At 47.2% G+C, this 19,943-nt stretch overlaps 1 protein-coding gene across 3 annotated transcripts in view; it reads right to left on the bottom strand.

The window, feature by feature from the left end:
* Window positions 1–19,943, bottom strand: part of IGSF3 (immunoglobulin superfamily member 3) — an 87,463-nt gene that overhangs the window by 3,833 nt on the left and 63,687 nt on the right. For all 3 annotated transcript variants that reach the window (XM_045546909.1, XM_045546907.1, XM_045546906.1), the window contains 3 exons: window positions 10,604–11,014; window positions 6,158–6,565; window positions 1,180–1,683 (listed from right to left, as the gene is read on the bottom strand). In XM_045546909.1, the coding sequence (XP_045402865.1) occupies window positions 1,180–1,683; window positions 6,158–6,565; window positions 10,604–11,014 (1,323 nt within the window). The remainder of the gene's footprint in view (window positions 1–1,179; window positions 1,684–6,157; window positions 6,566–10,603; window positions 11,015–19,943) is intronic.

The raw sequence follows: 19,943 nt of genomic DNA on the forward strand, positions 1-19,943 counted from the left end.
CCTATGCTCTAGGGAGCTTAATAATTATGGGCATACACAATAGACAGAAAAAACGTGGCCTAAACATCTTCCCTTTTGCTTTTAGACAGTGGCTGATTCAGTAGATCATTAGGTGACCTATGTATGGTTTAGAGTTTTTCTACCTTTTCCTCTACTGTATAGCTGTTGCTCACCAGTATTATTAAGAAAATTTAACATATGCCTGCACTTATTAGATTTCCAAAGTATATGAAATTGCTGATAGTCAACCACTTTTGACCTTCAAAAACTCAATTTCATATAGTTCTGTCTAATGCAATGTTAACAGGAGGTGGTCAAGGCAAAGAAATAGCAGCCAAAACTCAAAAACTCAAGATAATGTGGTAAAATGTTTTGACTGAAAAGAGGCTGAAAATTCCAGCAATTTTTAAATTTCTGTGTTATAGGCTAATTCTACCGTAACAAACACCATTTTCAGTCTGATATTAACATATATTCCTTATTTTGATGCAAGCCCAACCGAAAGACTAATTTGTTACAACAAACAATTCAGGCCAGCAAGTATTTCCTCTGGTCTCTGTTTACAGTGAAAATCCCTCAGTATAATCCAAACTCTGCCTTCCGGACCCTCTGTAGCAGCAGGGCCGGCTCCTCCCAGCTCTCCTGTAACATCACAGCTCTACCAGGCTGGGCCTCCCAACTAACAGTGCAAAATCCACCTAAACCTCCAAGTCACCCCCCAAAATAAAAATGACCCAGACATTTGGGGAAAAAAATGAAAAGAATGGCAGTGGGCTACTGGGGCTTCATTTTTTCCCTCCCTCTTGTGAGTCTGAAACACTTGGCTAATTCACTAGAGAGAGAGTAGGTTCAACATTCTAAAAAGTAACAAAGTAACATCTAGCAATATAGTTGTACAACAAATCTTACTGAAATGGAATCTGGTGGAACATGAAGTTCATTATAAAGATGATATGGTATATTATTACTGTAATTCCTAATCCTGTTTGTTGCACAGGCAATCAAGGGTCAATTACATGAACTAGTATGTCAAATCCTACCACGTCTCATATCCTACTAATAAATGCCCATGACGGTTAAGAAAACTGCTAATTAACCCATAATCAGGCTCTGAATTTATCTCCCAGACACAGCTGGAATCAGCAGTGACATCCTTCCTCTACAACTGGAAAAACTCACTTGTGTCCAGAACGCGGATGCTGATGGGGGCCGACTCCTCCTCCGTCAGCCGGTACCATTCCTTCCGAGGGCTGGGTAACCATTCCTCCACGCGGCAGGAGTAGTTGCCTGTGTCCCGGGGGCTTGCCTGCAGCACCGTGAGCCGGTAGAGCACTGGGGAGAGCCTCTGGAAGCGCAGCCTGCCCTCCCAGGGACTGCCCTCTGGGCCAAAGACAGCGTCTGTGCCCACGCTCAGCAGGGCCATGCGCTCTGTTGGTTCATCCTCGTCCTCCTCGTCTTCGTCCTCCTCCTCCTCCTCCCCCCTCTCCTCCTCCTCCTCCTCCTCCTGTTCTTCCAGACCAGAGCTGCCTCTCTTCCCTCCGGCTTTAGTCCTCAGGGAATACCAGGCCACAGCAAAGCGGGAGTCCTGGCTTGAGCGGGACACGATGTTGCAGTCCAGCTGGAAAGCTGCCTTCTCAGACACCGTGGCATTGGGGACCACTGTGTCCACCTGTAGGGCGGCATCTGGGGAGGCACAAGGGACAAAGAAGGGAGGAGAAGCTGTTTTAATTATTTGCTCAAAACAAACTAAGTGTTCATCACTAAATACATGCTAGTAACATCCACGCAGTAGAACACTGCACACCTATTGAAAAGGCGTATAGGCACTGCTATGTGCCGGGATGTGGACAGAGACGCAAGAAAAATTATCAGAGTTCATAACACTGTGTACTTTCCATGTCATTGTAGGGAGAAAAAATATTTTATTCTGACATATATATCTGTTCATATTTATATAAAATGTCTGTGGGTAAACTCATAAGAAGCTGGCAGTGTGGCTGCTTATGGGAATCCCAGGAGGGAGGGACGCTTACTTGCACTGTAAAAGCCCTTGTAGTGGCTGAATGGTGTCTCCCAAAAATTCACGTGTACCTGGAATCTCAGAATGTGACCTTATTTGGAAATAGGGTCTCTGTCGATGTACTTAGCCAAGAGGAGGTTATACTGGATTGGGGTGGGCCCTAAATCCAGTGAATGGTGCTCTGGACTGAATTATGTCCCCCTCCAAATTAATATGTTGAATCCCTAACCCCCAAAGTGACCGTATTTGGAGACAGGGCTTTTAGAGGTAATTAAGGTTAAATGAGGACATAAGGGTGGGGCCCTAATCCAGTAGGACTGGAAGAGGAAGAGAGAGAGTTCTCTCTTTCCAGGCGCATGCACTCAGGGAAGGCCACATGAGGACACAGTGAGGAGGCAGCCATCTACAGCCAGAAAGACCACAACCCAACCATGTTGGCACCCTGATCTCAGACTTCCGACCTCCAGAACTGTGCGAAAATACATTTCTGTTGTTTAAGCCGCCCAGCCTGTGCCCTCTGCTTTGGCAGCCAAGCAGTCTAAGACAATAAAACAACTAATGTCCTTATACGACAGGAGAAGACACACAGAGAGACGAAGGCCACACGATGATGGAGACAGACAGCAGTGATGCAGCCACAAACCAAGGAAAGCCAGGGGCCACCGGAAGCTGCAAGAGGCAGGGAGAGATTCTTCCCTAGAACTTCAGGGGGAGCATAGCTATGATGACACCCTGATTTTGGACTTCTGGCCTCCAGAATTGTGAGAGAATCAATCTCTTTTAAGCTACCAAATTTGCAATAAGTTGTTACGGCAGCCCTAGGAAACTGTTACTGAATACACTGACTCAGTAACTTTTGAATTTAAACTGTGTGCATGTAGCTTATTGCCTAAGCCACAGTGAACCCAAGGAGGTCGATCTCTCTCGAAGGACTGAAGCCAAATGACAGACAACAGACCTGAAATGGCCCCTCCCTGAGCACGGGTGCCTCAGGAGGATGGACTTGGACAAAGTATCCTCCCAACTGAGGTGCGAGACACAGAACCACCATGGAAGGTACTCCGAGCAGGTGAGCCACGTCTCAGACACCACCAGACGGGCTCTGATCTGTTTCTTGTCCTGCCTTTTTTTTTGTCCTTTTTGGCTCACTGTGTTACGTTCCAAACAAACAATTTACTCCCTAGCTCCTAAAAAGCCTCCCTTTGGCTCTGTTTATGAAATGTTAGTCAAAGATGCCAATGCAACGTCAACAACAGTAAAGATACCAGATCAGATCCTACTTGGATGAAGACCAAATAGGAGCTAGGAGCACTTCCCAAGTATTGTCCTGGGCTTTCGATGAATTGGCTTAATGTCGTTCGCAGGTGAACATAAAGCTGGCGTCCCTACTGCTCTTGTTGGGCTCTGCCAAGCACCCCCGCACGGCCCTGCCCATCTGGACTCTCCGTGTGCACTGTTGGCACAGCGAGGCTTAGTAACTGGCTACAGGTGGCGGGCACAGCGCATCAGCCCAGCTCTCGCAGGGAGGAGAATATGCTCCAGGACAGGAAACGGCAGGATGGAGAATATTAAATCGGTTCACAGGTGACTCAAACTCATTCAACTCATCAGCTTACCCTCCCAGAGAGCACAGCTGACGTGTGACCCCACAGGCATCAGACAGCCAAACCACAGACCAAGGGGCGGTCAACGGTGCCTTTTACCCCCAGAGTCTAACACAGTCCCCCAAAGCTCCTGATGACTGGCTAATGTGTCACAGGAGGTGGCTCTGGGCAGTGTGCACAGAACTCGCCACGGCAAGGCCACAAGACGGCCAGACACCACCAGGCATTTAATGGCCTCAGAAGTTCCTCTTCCCCGTCTACCCTCCCTCTGCTTTCTTCCCTTCTAACCACTTATAATTGTTCTTGGCCCCTTTAAGTGCCTTGTCTGCATTAAAGTCTAAATATAAGTTTTTTTAATGTAATTAATTTTCACCTTCCCAAAACTTCCCTCCCCTTAACACGCTTCTCTACCAATTTGGTTCCCTGCGTCTATCCCCTTCTAGAATTGGCCAACCCGCTCCCTGTTCAGATTTTAGCCCTCTTTCCTTTTCTGAGTATAAGCCACAAAGAAGACGTTTCTCTCTCCTCTGGACCCCCTGCATTATGCTAACTGCTGTCACGGCTGTCACCTTGACCACCGATTCCTGGCCTGTGTGATTAATGTGGTTTTATTTCTTCCGCAGTCGTGCAAGCCCAACACAACTACTAATCTACTCAGCTACAATCTCACTGAGGGCAGGAGCCCTTCATTTCATACACTTCAGATTACAGTGAATGCTCAACCCTAAGCAACGGAAGGCAATTTTTAAAACATAACTCTTATAGCTGTATTATTTCAAGTCTTCTATGTATTTAACTTATACCTCAGGGAAAAAAGGAAATCTTTGGAGTACAGCTGCACAATGAATGTTACAAAATCAGTAAAAATGGTGGTTATAAAATGCTTTCAACAGCATGGAAAAATGCTTGCAAAAGAATGTTGAGTGGGGAAAAAAATCACATGTAGCAGTGAGATCCTGACTTCATCTAGGGAGAGAGACAGAAGGAACATGAAGATAGGAGGCAAAGACCAAAAAACAGACACCAAAGTATTGACACTAGGTATTTGCAGGCAATGAGATTATGGGTAACTTTACTTTTCAAAACTGTACTTTTCTGTGTTCCGTGTTTTATAATTAGCACAATCAACTTACACAATCAGGGACGGACAGACGAACAGATGGCAGGAAGGCTGGTCCAGGCTAGCACACTGGGCGGAACGGGACACAGATGCAGGGCCACAGGTTTAAGGGCTACATCGGGAGCACTCAGTGCAGCAGGAGGGAAACCCGGGTGACCACTCAGCCTGCCCCTACTAGCTATGTGGCTTTAGTTCCTTCATTACTAAAGCTCACCACTCAGGGTTATTGTGAAGACTGAACATAAGTTTCTTAACTGTGGCTGGGATGTAGCTGTCCTCAGTAAATGCCTGTCTCCTCCCACTCCACCTGGGGACCTCAGTGTGGTGACCTGAAGGGTGGGGGGTGGCAGTTGAGGGAGGAGGCAGTTCAGCGGCCGTCCTCTACAATTTCACCCTAGGGAAAAGACAAGCAGCCTTTCTAGGCAAGGCAAAAAGCAAAAATAGAATGTGTAAATAAATAAAAGCTCATGGGAAAATATGAGTAACTCAAAGTAGAGGTGATTTCCCCTCCAGCGCAGGCAAAACACAAGTGAGTAAGATATTGTCCTTTTCCTGTAACAAGGGGGACATGTGACTCCCGGAAGCACATACCATGATGTCCGGGGCAAGCGTGACACTCCTGTGTTCCACCAACAAAAAGAACTGCTCTACTCAGATGTGAAGACATCACGAAAACTTCCAACAGTACCAAAGGCCACAAATGTCAATGTCAGGATGCTCAGAAAACAAGACAAACCACTCCTACTGGTGGAGGTCACACATTCATTTCTGCTCCAGGTCCTTAGAGGGACCATTGACTTTTTGCTCTGATACAGACGAATGATGTTGTGATGCTACAGAAGACACAGGAATCTTGTACGTCTTAGCTTTAATTATGTGTTTAAATGGGCAACAATAATTATACCTAGTAATTATATGCATTTAGGTACTTTAGAAACAGCAATAAAGATAAGAAAAGCAAAAGGCCACACAGAATGGTCATTAGTACCAATAAAATTATTAGGAAGAAAGTAAAGGCTTCATTATTTTCTATTTAAAGCATGTAAATCATTTTCCACTGAAAATCTACAAGCTTTTCCTGAACCACATGGCTCCTATTTCAAGATTTTTATCAGACCACTACTTGTCCAAATCTGAATATATTCTTTAAAGAGAAAATAGTCTATGATTTGGAATAACGAATTGCCAGATTTTATTGTAATTAAGAAATCAAATCACCTTAGGTCAAACCCAGATGTGCGTTTTTCCATTCATAAGAAGAAAAATTGAGACAATCTTGAATACAAATGCATAATGTAAATGCTCATATATTTAACTCAAATGATTTATTCATTAATAAACTAATTTTATCCAGTGCATAAAATATTATACTTAAAGGGGAAACACCAAACTCTGTGGGACATAAACCCTCACCTGGTCGCATGACTGTCACAGCTGTCTGCCCAGCCGTGTCTTCTGCCCGTTTATACCACACGCCACTGGGGCTGGGCAGCCACTCCTCCACGCGGCAGCTGTAGGTCCCACTGTCCTGCACAGCCACGTTCTGGATGAAGAGCCGGTACACGCCGGAGGACGGACTCTCCAGGTGCAGCCGCCCCTTCAGGTTGTTCTTGGCCGCCTGCTCCCCGTAGTGGAAGGTAGCGTCGCGGCTCAGCCGGGCCACGGTCTCCCGCTCGGGGTGGTTGGGCTTCCACACAAACCACTCCACCATGAGCTGGGAGGCCACGCTGGTGCGGTTCAGGACCACGCACTCCAGCTGCACCTGCCGGGTCTCCAGAACTGACAGGTTCCCCTGGGCCTGGCTGAGCTTCAGGCGGCTGTCTGGAACAGTGAAGAAAGAGATGTTGGCGACAAGAAGAAACAAGCAATTTGCACGCGCCATTTCCAAGGGCAGGTGAATGGGTGCCTTCCAAATACAGAAGGACAACAGCACAGACTCAGCAGAAACGTTTCTCAGACGTGACACCCTAAACATTCTGAGTTCCCTGATCATGTGTCTCGGGTGCCTGGGTTTCAAAGAGTTTGATGTTTCAGTGAAGAACTATCCCCAGTTCATAACCTCATTGGTTCTGATGCTTGGTGGAAGACAAGGACCGGCTGTAGAGGACGGCACATCCACATGACAACAGATCACGGAGCACATGGCTGACTGATCGGGGTGTCTGGGAAGGGTATGGTGAGAACCCCCTCAAAGCAAGATTAAACTTTTAGGCCAAGTGTGTGGCTCACGCCTGTACTCCTAGCACTTTGGGAGGCTATGGAAGGAGGATCACTTGAGGCCAGGAGTTCAAGACCAGGCTGAGCAAGAATGAGACCCCATCTCTACAAAAAATAGAAAAATTAGTGGGGTGTGGTGGTGTACAACTGTAGTCCCAGCTACTTGGGAGGCTGAAGCAGGAGGATTGCTTGAGCCAGGAGTCTGAGTTTGCAGTGAGCTGTGATGATGCCACTATACTCTAGCCCAGGTGACAGAGAGAGACCCTGTCTCAAAAACAAAACAAAACAAAACAAAAAAGCAAGAGTAAACTTTTAAAACTGACCATATGATGTCTACAATATGCTGGGCTGTCAACCACAAAAGAAGTGCAGAGGAAACACAGTTTAAAATGTTCATGTATTAGCCCTAAGAACTGCAGTTCTTACTTTTCTTACAAAAAACCCCTCTCAAAGTGGAAACACAACTGACCTGACATCAGTAAAGACAAGATTGATACTGATGGAACTGGGTGATTTGAAGACTCAGCCAACCAGATTCTCCCCAGTGGGAACTTGTCATTAATGACGGCACACCCTGAAGGAATGCCCGTAATTCCTCAGGGGCCCACTGAGCCTCTCTGGACCTGAGGGATCTAAAAGCTGTGACACTCTCAACGCACAGAAGCACCTCGGGAAGGACACTTCTGAGTGACACTTCTGAGTGAGGAAGGCCAGGCACTTTTACACTTTACTTTCTACACTTCAATACTGTCTGAAACAACATTATGAAACTACAATGCTCAGGATTACTTTTGTAAGTAAAACATAAATGATATATTTTAAATAACCAGTCTCCCCAAAATATATATATAAAAAACTCTGGTTTTCTCTGGGTTGAAAGATTATTATTTTCTTTGTTGTGGCTTTTTTGTTTGTTTTGGGGGTTTCTGGGTTTTGTTTTGTTTTGTTTTTGTATTTTCTAAAAGCTCTGAAGGTGTATGCTTTCTCATCAAAGGGGGAAAAAAGGAAAAGAACTAGAAGCAGGAAGGAAAAAAAGAAAGAAAAAGATAACAAACCAACAATCTCAACTAAAAGGAGAAAACTGTTTTAATCAGCGCCCTGTGAGTTTTCTGTCTATAGTGTAAATGTGTTTGCAGGGACCCTTATGGTTCTTCTGCACTGGCCTTGCTTGGCTGGGCTGTAGACTCAGAGAGGGAATCTCCGCGATAAATTTAGGGTCTGCCAAGAATCTCTCTCTTTTTTTTTTTTTTTTTTTTTGAGACAGAGTCTCACTTTGTTGCCCAGGCTAGAGTGAGTGCCATGGCGTCAGCCTAGCTCACAGCAACCTCAAACTCCTGGGCTTAAGCAATCCTCCTGCCTCAGCCTCCCGAGTAGCTGGGACTACAGGCATGCCCAGCTAATTTTTTTTATATATGTTTTAGTTGGCCGGATAATTTCTTTCTATTTTTAGTAGAGACGGGGTCTCGCTCTTGCTCAGGCTGGTCTCGAACTCCTGAGCTCAAACAATCCGCTCGCCTCTTGGTTTCAGTACAAATGAGGAAAGAGAAAAGATGGTGATGACTAGAGAGGAAATACAGCAGGCGGCACGATCACGTTCCCCCAGTAGAGAGAAGAATCAGAACTGAGAACAGAGATGAAAAATAGGAACCAAAAGAACGTTGGTGGGCCTAATGACAACCTTCAGTTTTCAAAAGCCCCAGGGACTGGCCTGAAGTCAGGACAGAGGTTGCTGGAAATGCCAGCAGGAATCACTTCAGACCAGAGCTTCCTGTTTACTACACCAGCAGCAGGGTTTGCAGAAAATGTCATGGGGGGCCAGTGAGAACCCCTAGAAATACGGTGTTCTCAGGAAAAAGAGGAACAGTCCACGGTATTCAGTGTGGGCCTGGCCACACCTGGAGTTCTGTGTCTGGTTCCATTGGCTTACTCAACAGATACTCACTGAGGCTTCCTGGGAGACACACAATAGTGAAGAAAACCAAGTCCCTGCACTCACTCAGGAGCTTCCATTCTAGTAGAAGAGAAAGACTATACACACACACACATACACACACACACACACATACACATATACATACATATACACACATACATATACACACATATACACATATACACATACCTATACATATATATACACACATACACATATATATACACACACACATATATACACACGTGTATACATGAATATATAAATAAGTACTATATATAACTGATAATAAGTGAACTGTACATATACATAAGTACTTCATAATCACTGATATATGAATAAGTGAATAAACAGAATGCCAGGTGGTAATCTGGGCTATGAAGTGGATGGGGAAGGGGACACAGAGTGACAGGGGTACTATTTAAGTTAAACTGAGCTAGGAACAACTCTCTGACGGAAAGCTAGATGAACAAACAGATAAGGCCATTAGGTTCCAGGCTGAAAGAACAGCAAGTACAAAGGCCCTGGGGTTTTTAAGGAAAGCAACCATTTATTCGTTATTCAGCCAATATTTACTAAGGGTGCCACGCCAGTGGCTGAAGACATAAGACACAGCCCTGTCCTCAAAGTCCCTGCACTGTAGTGCAAAAGAAATACAAACAATTATTACACTACCTGGTTTGTAAGGGACCCTTGCTGATATGGGAGAAATCAGGGTGGGCTTCCTGGAGGTGGTGCTAAGTGAAGTCTTGGGGTTGAGGTGAAGACAGGGCAGAAGCAGCAGGAGAAGCACATTCCAGGCAGAGAGGACAGCATAAGCAAAAGCCTGGAGGTGAGACCCAGGGTGGCAACACAGCACCCTGACGGCCCAGGAGGAAAGACAGGCAGTGACAATGACAAATTGCAGGCCATGCAAGAATGAGGGATGGAGAGGGCCCTTACGGCCACGCTGTGTGAGAAGTTGAAAGAACTAGAGATCTTTAACAAAGAGAAGGGGAGATGGAGGGGGCCACGGCCTTCGTGTACTTGAAAGGAAATGACCCAAATTTATCTTGAGTTGTCCTAGGGGCAGATTTAAAAAGGGAAATTGCAGGGAGGTGGACTTTTCAACAATCAGGGCTGCCCAAAAGTGGAACTGAGGCTTGCAGAGTTCGTAGCTAGATTCTCTCCCTGGAAGCAGTCCGGCAGAGGCTGGACACCACCTGTCAGGGAGCAGACTGAGGGCTCCACCCAGGGGACTGACAGAGGGCCGGGGGTGATCAGGGTGGAGACAGGCAGGCTTGCCTGGGCTGGGCTGGGAGGTAAGGAGGAAACCAGAAAATGACTTCCAGGCAGGAATTCTGGGTGTGGGTCTGGTGTCAGCCCAAGATCCAGTGCAAACTGCAAACCTAGGAAGAGACAGGAGCTGCCATGGCCCCTGCCTTGCTGCGTTTGCTAACCACGGCTATGCTCAGGCCACACTTCGGGGAAGATGATGTCCATAAAAGCAGAGTCAGGATGCTTTTATAGGTTTGCCATCAGCATCAGGACCAACCACAGGAAAGCGGGAGGACCTACGGCGCGCTCGGATGCCGGTCTGTGTACCTGACCCAGTCCCCATGTGCACCCTGCAGACAGCCTCTCCACACTGGCTCACAGAGCCCACCCCCCCCCAGGCAGTCTCTGCACTGACCCCACCGGCCCAGGACAGCCATACCCTCCATCCTCACCTGGCTGTTTCACAGTGACTTCGGTGCGCCCCGAAACCTCCTCTGCCAGCTTGTACCAGGCGTAGTTGGGGCTCAGCAGCCACTCCTCCACGTGGCAGTAGTAGCTGCCGCTGTCGCTGACCTCCGCTCTCTGGACGGTGAGGCTGAACAGGCCCCCGGACACGTGCCTCTCAAACTGCAGCCTCGCTCGCAGGCCCTCCTCCTCCGCATAGGTGCCGTACTCAAAGGCGGAGCTGTGGGTCGTTTTGAGGATGAGCTTGCCGTCGGCGTCCGAGGGCTTGTGGACGTACCAGAGCACGGCGAAGTGGGAGTTCTGGCTGGTCTGAGACTTGACCGAGCAGTTCAGCTGAATAGGCCTGTTTTCCACCAGGGTGAGGGTCCTCTTGGATTTGCTCACCTGCAGCTTTGTCACTGAGAAGGGAAGGGGAACGGTTCAGTGCAATCGCCACACACACCTGGAATCGTGGCCTGTCCCCATCCTCGCTTCCAGACTCCAAGGCTGGTTCTGTCCAGCGCAGTTCCTAGAGGACTTAGCGTTGACTGGCTTCCTCCAAAACACGGCTCAGCGTGAGGAAAACAGCTTGGAGCCGATGTCACCCCCAACATCCCTCCCTGTCTCTTCCCTGCCACGCCCCTGGCTTAGGACACCCTGTCCCCTGCCTGCTTGCCCAGCTGTCACATGGCCACCAGGGTGATCCAGCTAAAATATAAATCTGCCCATATCGTGTCTCTGCTTAAAAAGTTTAATGGCTCCCAACTATAGGTTAGAGAGAAATGACTCCTTTCCACAGCACAAAGTCCCTCCAGGATCCAGCCCTCGCCCAGCTGTCCTGACTCACCCGCCATGGTACACCCTCAAGCACCCTCCTTGAGAGCAAGAAAGAGACTGAGCGCACACACACACACACACACACACACACACACACACACACACATACACACACACACACACACACGCACACAGTGCAGTCTCGCCCTGAGCTCTGGTCTTTGCCCTTGCTGTCATCTCTGCCCGTCCCCTCCGATCACCTCTGTGGCTGACCCTCTCCACTCTTGCCTCATTAGCAGCCCCTGGCCTAGACGCCCTTCCTCTCCTGGCTGTTTCCCTCCCATCTCTCTTCCACCCTAGACTGCGAGCTCCCCGAGGGCAGAGATCAACCTTTTTCCACGCCACCAGCCAATGTTTACGGAGTGCCCGCTCTGTTTCCCACAGGACGCTAAGCGCTGGCAGAGCCCCAGCCCCAGCGGAGCGTACTGCCTGGCGGACGTTCCCATCGCCGCACGCCCAGAGCCTAGCGCGGTGCCTGGGCTTCAGAAAGCACTCCATCAGTGTTTGCTGCAACAGTGTTTGCATGCAACACTCACTGCGTGCAACAGTGAGTGAGTGGGTTAGTGAACAAGGACACGGTGGAGAAACATGCAGCAGGTAATTAGAAGACCCTGGGAGGACCTTCCCAGGGGGAGAGAGAAGGCGGAGAAGATGCTGAGCAACAGGACTGGACAGAACCAACTCCAGCCCCGTTCCCCTTACTGTCCTGCTCCAAAAACAGAAGGGTGAGCAGACTGCGGAGTGCCGCCCCAGCCACTAATTAACAATGATGTTCACCTTGACAGTGCCAAGAAGCTGAGGTCTAATGAAATACATCTCAGGAAGGTAATCTGAGCTCTTACCCACTCCATCATCATTATGCTTGGCTCTGCCTTCCCCTATCCACCCTCTCCCCCCGGCTAAAAATGAAATAAAGGAAAAAGAATTCTAAGTTCCTCTAAGAGAACAAACAGTACAAGTATTGTTCCACCTCCACTACTCTCTACACACTTAGCTTTTTGTTACAGGGAGCAAACCGCTTGCCAGCTAAGAAAGAAACTCAGGGCAAAGTACAGACTCCACATGGGAGAGCAACCCAGGCCTCTTCCAGCTGGGCTTGCCTGGGGGCCCATCTCCAGCACCCTGCCTGTCAGGCTCTTGGTTCTCGAGGCCAGGATCCAGCTCAGCACCAGGACTGCATGCAGACACCGGCAGTGGGCCTGGCCTGCCGGCCGCTTGAGCTTAGTTTGCAAAGCCAGCATCAAGGGTTAAGTCCCATGTGTCAAGGAATCAAAACTTTTGAAAGCCACAGACTGGCACCTGGTCCTCCTGGTAACACATAGACAAATGTTCTGAATGAATGGGAGGATTCAGCAAGCTAAGGTGTGGCAGTACCCAATACCCAATGCCATTACTGCAAAAGCAACGCTGAGGACACACCTCCCAGCAGTAAATCACTCACTTCCGGAAGGACTGCTGGATTCGCATACTTACAGACCTTCTCAAACCATCAAGAACACACCAAGCACCTCTTAGAGAGAAATTCCATTTCCCACGGCCCCACCCTTCTGGGCTCATCTTTTCTGTGAACAAGGTTAGTCTTCTGCCTTCTCCCTTCTTCAAACGCAGAAAGTCCTCCAGGGCACACTGGGATTCCAGGGCAGAGTTTGCCATTAAGCTCCCAAGCTCTGGAAACTGCATGTGCATTAGCTTGCCTGTGGACCTTTCGGATTGGATTCCTATAATACTTGAAACAACCAGCTCCCTTTTCATTCCTTTCCAACCCAATTCACTGCATGCAAATGATATCTATATCAGTGCAAATGACACCACCTGAATTATCTGGTTCCTGGCCAAAAAAACTGGGTTGTTCAGTGTTGAGTAGAAAGAGCTTTAACATGTATTATTAATTGGGGCCAGATTATTTTTGCAACTGTTACTAAGGAAACCTCAATTGCTATAGTAACTGCATATGTTAAACTAGAATCCTGTGACTAAACTTCAATTCAGTCACATGGTCTAAGAACAAGACTCCAAGCAAGAGAAATGTTTCAAAGCACTTCTATTTTTTTTTTCCTTCCCATGTCAAAATATTGTGAAGTGTTGAGAAGCTTGAAAGAGAGGCATTTTTAAAATTTGGTGGATGTCTGACAGGGGAGCAAGGGGTCAGCTCCGTTTCTGTGCTTTGGGTTTCCTACATCTCAAGGACAGGGAGGACTTTGCTAAAGCCCAGGGAAGACTGAGGGGTCCGCATCTAATTGGGAAGCACTCACACGTCCTGCCATGGCACTGCCCTGGGGGGGTGTGGCCTGTGGGCACCACCGTCCTCCACAGTTCGGACAGCCCAGCCCCTGTAAGGACCACAGGCGTCTTCGTGTGCAAAATGAGCACAGTGACAGTATGTATCGACCCCATGAGGAGTGTTGTACAGACTAAAAACAATAGTCTATAAGAAGAGTTTAGCACAGAACCTGGTAGATAATAAATACTCAGGAAATTTTAGCTGTTTCTGGGGAGATCTTTGCAAATGGCAATCAGGGGCATGTTACTCCCCAGCTTAGAGCCTGGTTGTGGCTCCTCAACCCAGGGTCCGTGACAGTAGCTCTCAACAGGGCAGCCAACTGCAGGCAGGTCTTTAGTTGCCACATTGATTTGGGGAAGGGTAGATATTTAATGGACTAAAGCCAATGAAAGATGTAAAACCGTATCTGGGACAACTCTAAGCAACACAATTCTGCCTCGTGTCCTGTGTGATTTTTGCATGACATTCACATGGATGAAAATTATGTCTCTGATTTTAATTAAGAGTAAGGGGGGACAGGTGAGCAAAAATGACAACTTCTCTGTGCACTTGAATTCAGGGAACAGCAAGTGGTCAGGTGTGATTGGATGAAGTTAGAAAGGTAAGCTGGAACTTACTTTCATTTTACTAAAAACACAATGCTTTCATTCTGCATGTTTTTAATATATGCCAGGTCAGTCAAGAGAGGATTTTCCTTTGTTTTGCTCAGAATTGTAGCAAGAGTTGCTCAGGACTTCAGAAACCCCGTCCAGGACAGCAGTGCTGCTTGGGGGTGCCAAGTCTCTGACACAGTGGCCGTCAGTGTGTGTTTGGGGGCAGTACTTACAGCCTCTCTGCCAGCCACAGCACTGACCACGACTGTGCCTTAGTTTACTATAAGCTACTTAAAAAAAAAAAAAAATTCCTTCTTTATCTCACAATTAGGGCAGTACAGCAAGTTTTAAAGGTTATGTGATTAGGAATATTATATTGTCTATGAATTTCATTTCAGGGTAGTAAAGGAAACATTATAAATTATTATAAAAAGGAGAACATGATCTGAGTATGAGCTGAAGTCCTAATTCCTTAGTTTGTTCTAATTTATTTAACAAACTTCCATGTAGTCCTTTTTATGTGCTCAGCACTATTCTAAGCACTTTATGAATATTAACCATTTGGTCCTCACCAGTCCTATGAAATAAATATTATTCTCGATTTTATAAAGATATTTGCTCAAGGTCACACAGCCAGTTAAGTGATAGAGCAGGAATTCAAAGCCAGGCCATCGGGTCTGTCCTTGCTTTTGGCCATTACTTACGGCCGCTCTCCATGCTCCCCTGCACGAAAGGGGCTCCCTGGTCCCTGCCAAGCTTGCCTGGGGGAGAACCCCTCCTAGACCCCATCCTTCAGTCATCCCAGCTTAAGCATGTTGCTTTCTCCCTGGAGCCTGAAATGTCCCCCCACCTCCTTCCCTCCCTCCCAGCCCACACAGATTCCCTTCTCCCACCTCCTGCCCAAGCCTGTGCTGGCTCTGCCTCCACACCTGTAAGCTAGTACTCCTGTCCCCAGGCCTCCCACCTCCCACATTGTTCGAAGGCAGGAACATGACACATGCCATCTCTGCAGCCTCAGCACCCGCATGGCCACTGGCACGTAGTAGGTGCTTAAACCAGTGTGCAGAGTGACGGGAAGGAGGGGCAAAGGGAAAGCAGCAAGAGTTCAGAGGCGGAAATAGCTAATTAGAGTAACCCCAGATGCACCCAACCCTGCCTTGCCTGTCTGCAGACAGAGCGGTGACCCTTGCTCATTGACTCCAATAACAAGTGCACCTGCTGTCAAGATGACAATGAGGCCTGTAGCATGGGGGAAGGGCTGGGCACACCTCCTAGGGCTGCTGCACTCATGCTCACTCTATCTGCACAGACAACAGGCAGAAGCCACATGGCGTGGAAGGAGGAGAACCCCAGGCTCCCCCAAAAGCAAGCAGGTGCCAACTCTCTGAGGGGTGGGACAGCCAGCTACCACCAGACCGTGACAAAGAGGGCCACTGTTCACATGCCTGGACTCATGGAAGTCAAAGAAAAGCCCTCAGCTATCCCAATCTGCCAGGTCAGCAATAAGAAATAGAAGAAAACGGATTTGGCAACATCCAGAGGGTATTAAATATTCATCCTGACTACCCATCAGTAAAATCCCAGCAGAATACACCCTCTGACAAGTCGGCTTTCTACTCTGGAAGCTGTCCTCCTGGAAGCTTGTTTATTGCTTTGTCGATTTTAATGTACAATATTTAATAGCCAGACCAAGATATGGTCATAAACATTTGGAAAACGAGTGCTGACGTTTCCCTTATTGCTTCTGTATTTAGGGATGTGTAATTGGAGGGTGGTTTTGAGCTGAAGAAAATCAGAAGGAAGCAAGGCAATGCCTCACAATTAAAAGAGAAAAGAACTGATTAAGAACTAAGAATCGAATGTGTTGAACCGGCTAAAAGTCTTGCCCAAATGCCCCTTGGGGGTCACACTATGCGATCGACGGGAGTCAGAATAAGCTAAATCAACGGTGAAATGGGAGTGAGGGCATTCCTTGAAGATTTCCTTAGGGACGTGCATACACAAAAAGGAGCATGCGTGTGCAGTGGTCAGTGATAGACAGCTGCAGGGCTGTGTGCCCTCCAACCAGAGACTGATGAATCGAGTAGCTGTGATGTGGCCGAGATCAGCGGGGCTTGGGCAGGGACCAGGCTGGGCACAGGCCACACAGAGCCTTGCTGGGAGACACAACAGCACTGCAGTGCGAGGCTGAGGATAAACCCACCAGCCTGAGTTAGACAATGGTCCCCAGGGTTGCTGTTTGATTTGACAGAATAAGAATATTTGAAAAAATACTCTTTAAAAAGGGTAGGGGGGCAGAGGACATTTCTGTGGGAGACCCCAGAGCAGGGCTAAGGTGTGCACGGGCAGTAGAAGAGAGGCCAGCACTGGCTTTGAGCTCTGGAATCCTCGAGCCTCAGAGCCACCTTGTGGCAGCAGTTAGAAGGAACAGAGGAGTCAGAAGAGGCACAGATTAAATTCCTCCACCAGCAGCAAACTGTGTCTCATGGAACCTCTACAAATGCCTTGTGACTCCAACTTCCAAAAACCAAATTTAAGCAGTTGCTAAAGAGATCAAGAAATTGGGGATGCTAAACCAGAGAAAGACACCATTAAATAAAAGTACACGGTACCAAAGAGGATATCGTAACATAATAAAATTAAGACTTTGGACTCTGGAGCCAGGCTGCCTGTTTTGATAGGAATACCGGCTCTACCACTTATTATGGATTGCTGGGTAATTTACGTAACCTCCGTGTCAGTGCACTCATCGGTCCCCCCTCACGATATTGCATGAATTAAGTAAGAAAGAACTAAATCAGTTATTACGTGTAAAGCATTCAGGATGGTGATAGGCACACAAGAAATGCTCAATGAATATCAACTGCTACTGGTGTTACTATTGTGGTTACAACCAGTACCAGCGACTACAAGGAGAAAACCTCTTCTGTAAATGATACCATTAACTAGATGTAGAAAGAATAATTTCAGATTATATGGCCTTAAAAAAAGGTCAAAGTCTCTCCACCCTAACTGCCTTTTAATAAGGCACACCTGGAAGCAAATCCCAACTTCCCCACTCACTGTGTGTCTGACTTGGGCAGGTTAGAACCTCCCTGAGCTTCTGGGACTTCATTTATAAAATAGGAAAGCAGCACCTTCCTCCCAGGGCTGCCATTAAGATTAAGCAAGATAATATGCACCAAGTGTGCGATCCAGTTTCCAGCACATAGTCAGCCCTCATGTACTTTTCTACTTCTATTTCCGCCAAATAAAACCACCAGCAGCAACCAGTGTATGTGGGAAAAGAGTAAAAATGACTATGAAGCTCTTTGGGAAATATTAAGTACTAAATGCATAAATATTTAATAAAGGAGAGACAGTAACACTTAAGGGGATGCACTCTCCCTGGGCCTCAGCCACCCTCTGGGAGCCGTGTGCAGCCCAAAGCACCTACCTTTGCTCTTCCCAGCCTCCAGAGGGCCATGGCATTACTGCACACCTCTGAGAAGAGGACTCCTTACAGCCACGCGCAATGATGCTCCTAAGTCTCCTCCGCCAACCCCTGCTCGTTCTCACTTTACAGTGAAAACACAACAACAGAAATCAGCACAAGATCCACAAGACATGAAGAACGTCCTCAGAGCAGACCCTGGGTCTTCCTAACTCTCCAGCTACTTCTCCTACCCAGGAGGCAATCTTACTTATAATGGAAAATGCAGATGTATGGAAGTCAGAGAGACCCGTGCTCCAATCTCAGTTCAAATCTTCATTTTGCCACTTAACTAACTGATTTGCCTCCATCAAAGTTCCCCAACTACTCAGAGCCTTGGTTTCCTCATTAGCAAAATGAGGGCATAAATAACCACATTATTAAATTGTTGGATAAATTTAAAAAGAAAACATAAGTAAAGCATCAGGCACAAAGCCTTGCACCCAAGAGGTACTTTGTACATTTTTGTCCCTTTCTGCCTTTAGTAACACCATAAATTAATCAAAATTCAAATAATTAGAGCCTTCCATGAACTAATCCCATATTCTTCCCTGAGGCACTCCAGTCTTAGATTTCAAGTGGTAACAGAAACAAGCAAATAGTTGGGATTTATTCAAAAAGGCAATGTCAGGCAAGATGTTGGGGTCAGCATCTATCTATCTTCTACAGTAGCAGAACCACGTGACAGGCACTGCTACTCAGAACACTGACCTTGAGAGCCCGAGGAGACAAAAAAAGGTGCAATTATGATCCTAATGTCCTACTCAATAAGAAAGGCAAGTGGGCTCGGCATTTTCACAACAAGGGTTCACATAAAATGGGGTCTCTGCTTAACCCTCCATTAACCTGAAAATCCACTTAAACAAAACAGCCTCTTCCCTGGGCATCTTCTCAGTCCAATTTTAGGCTCTAATTGGCCAAGAAACTGTCTCACCATGCATACAACTAGATTGTTTCAAGTCTGGTACAGGACAGGACTCTGATATGGGGTTAGAAGAGGTGAAGGATAAACTCAGAGGTTACCATTATTTAACCTCACTTTGCTGAAAACAACACTCTGGCCACCTAAAGCATTCTAGCAGACCACGCTGGGCACTAACTATGGCTGTTAGTGTGCAGAAAAATCCTTTTTGCAAGGCGTTCAAGCCATCTTTGCAAAGGCAAACCCTGAACATTCCCTGCGTGGGTGGTCTAGCCTGGGTATGGCCTGGGCAATGGGAGGGGCGAGGAGCCTACAGCCCGGGCCCACCCTCCACAACCTTCTGACCTGGCAGGAGACAAGGACAGACAGAGGAAAACCACAAGAGCAGCATGTACTTAATAGCTCCAGCACGTCCATGGAAGAGCCTATCAAAGGTGAGAATGTTTCAGAAAGTCCCACTGACTAATGCTCCCCAAATTAGTGCATCCTTATCATTCGCTGTGACAGAGACTCAGCCTCCACGGGAGAAAGGAGCTCAAACTCAGCACAGCGGGACATGGCCTGGGCGCTGGAAACATTGTGGAAGAAAGATGACCAGGGTTCAAATCCTGGCTACACCATTTAATAGCTACACAACCTCAGGCTTAGTGGCTTTAATCTTCCCAGTTGTGAAATTCTAATAAAATAACTGACCCTCAGCACGTAGCACAAAGCAGATGCTTAGTAAGCACCCATTATCTTCCCTCTCCCCTCAGAGTTTCCTTCAACAGGGGACAATGATGCCTGGTCCACATAATTGTCACAAGGATTATAGGAGATGAGGTTAAGTATAGAGAAGGGGAGCTTTCTGCATAACTGGCCTGCGTGTTTCATAAATGTCAATGTCTTCACACATGTATACACACACACACACACACACACACACACACACACACACACACACACACACACACATACACACGGAGGCCAGGGAATTGTTCTCGATTAAATGAGTCTAAAGATTAAATGCAATATGTGATTCCCTGACTGGACACTGGTTTGAAAAAAAAAACACAAACTCTAAAGGGCATGATTAGGACCACTGGGGAGACGCAGGTGACAGGACTACACTAATGTTAAATTCCAAGACTAGTGGGTGGGTAGGACAATGTCCTGTTCTTAGGAGTTGCGTGTGAAAGTATTAATATTTAGGGGGAAGTGTCCTGATGTCTCCAACTTACCTTCAAATGCTTCAAAACCAACA

This window comes from Lemur catta, chromosome 3, assembly GCF_020740605.2.
Source record: "Lemur catta isolate mLemCat1 chromosome 3, mLemCat1.pri, whole genome shotgun sequence".
NCBI lineage: Eukaryota > Metazoa > Chordata > Mammalia > Primates > Lemuridae > Lemur > Lemur catta.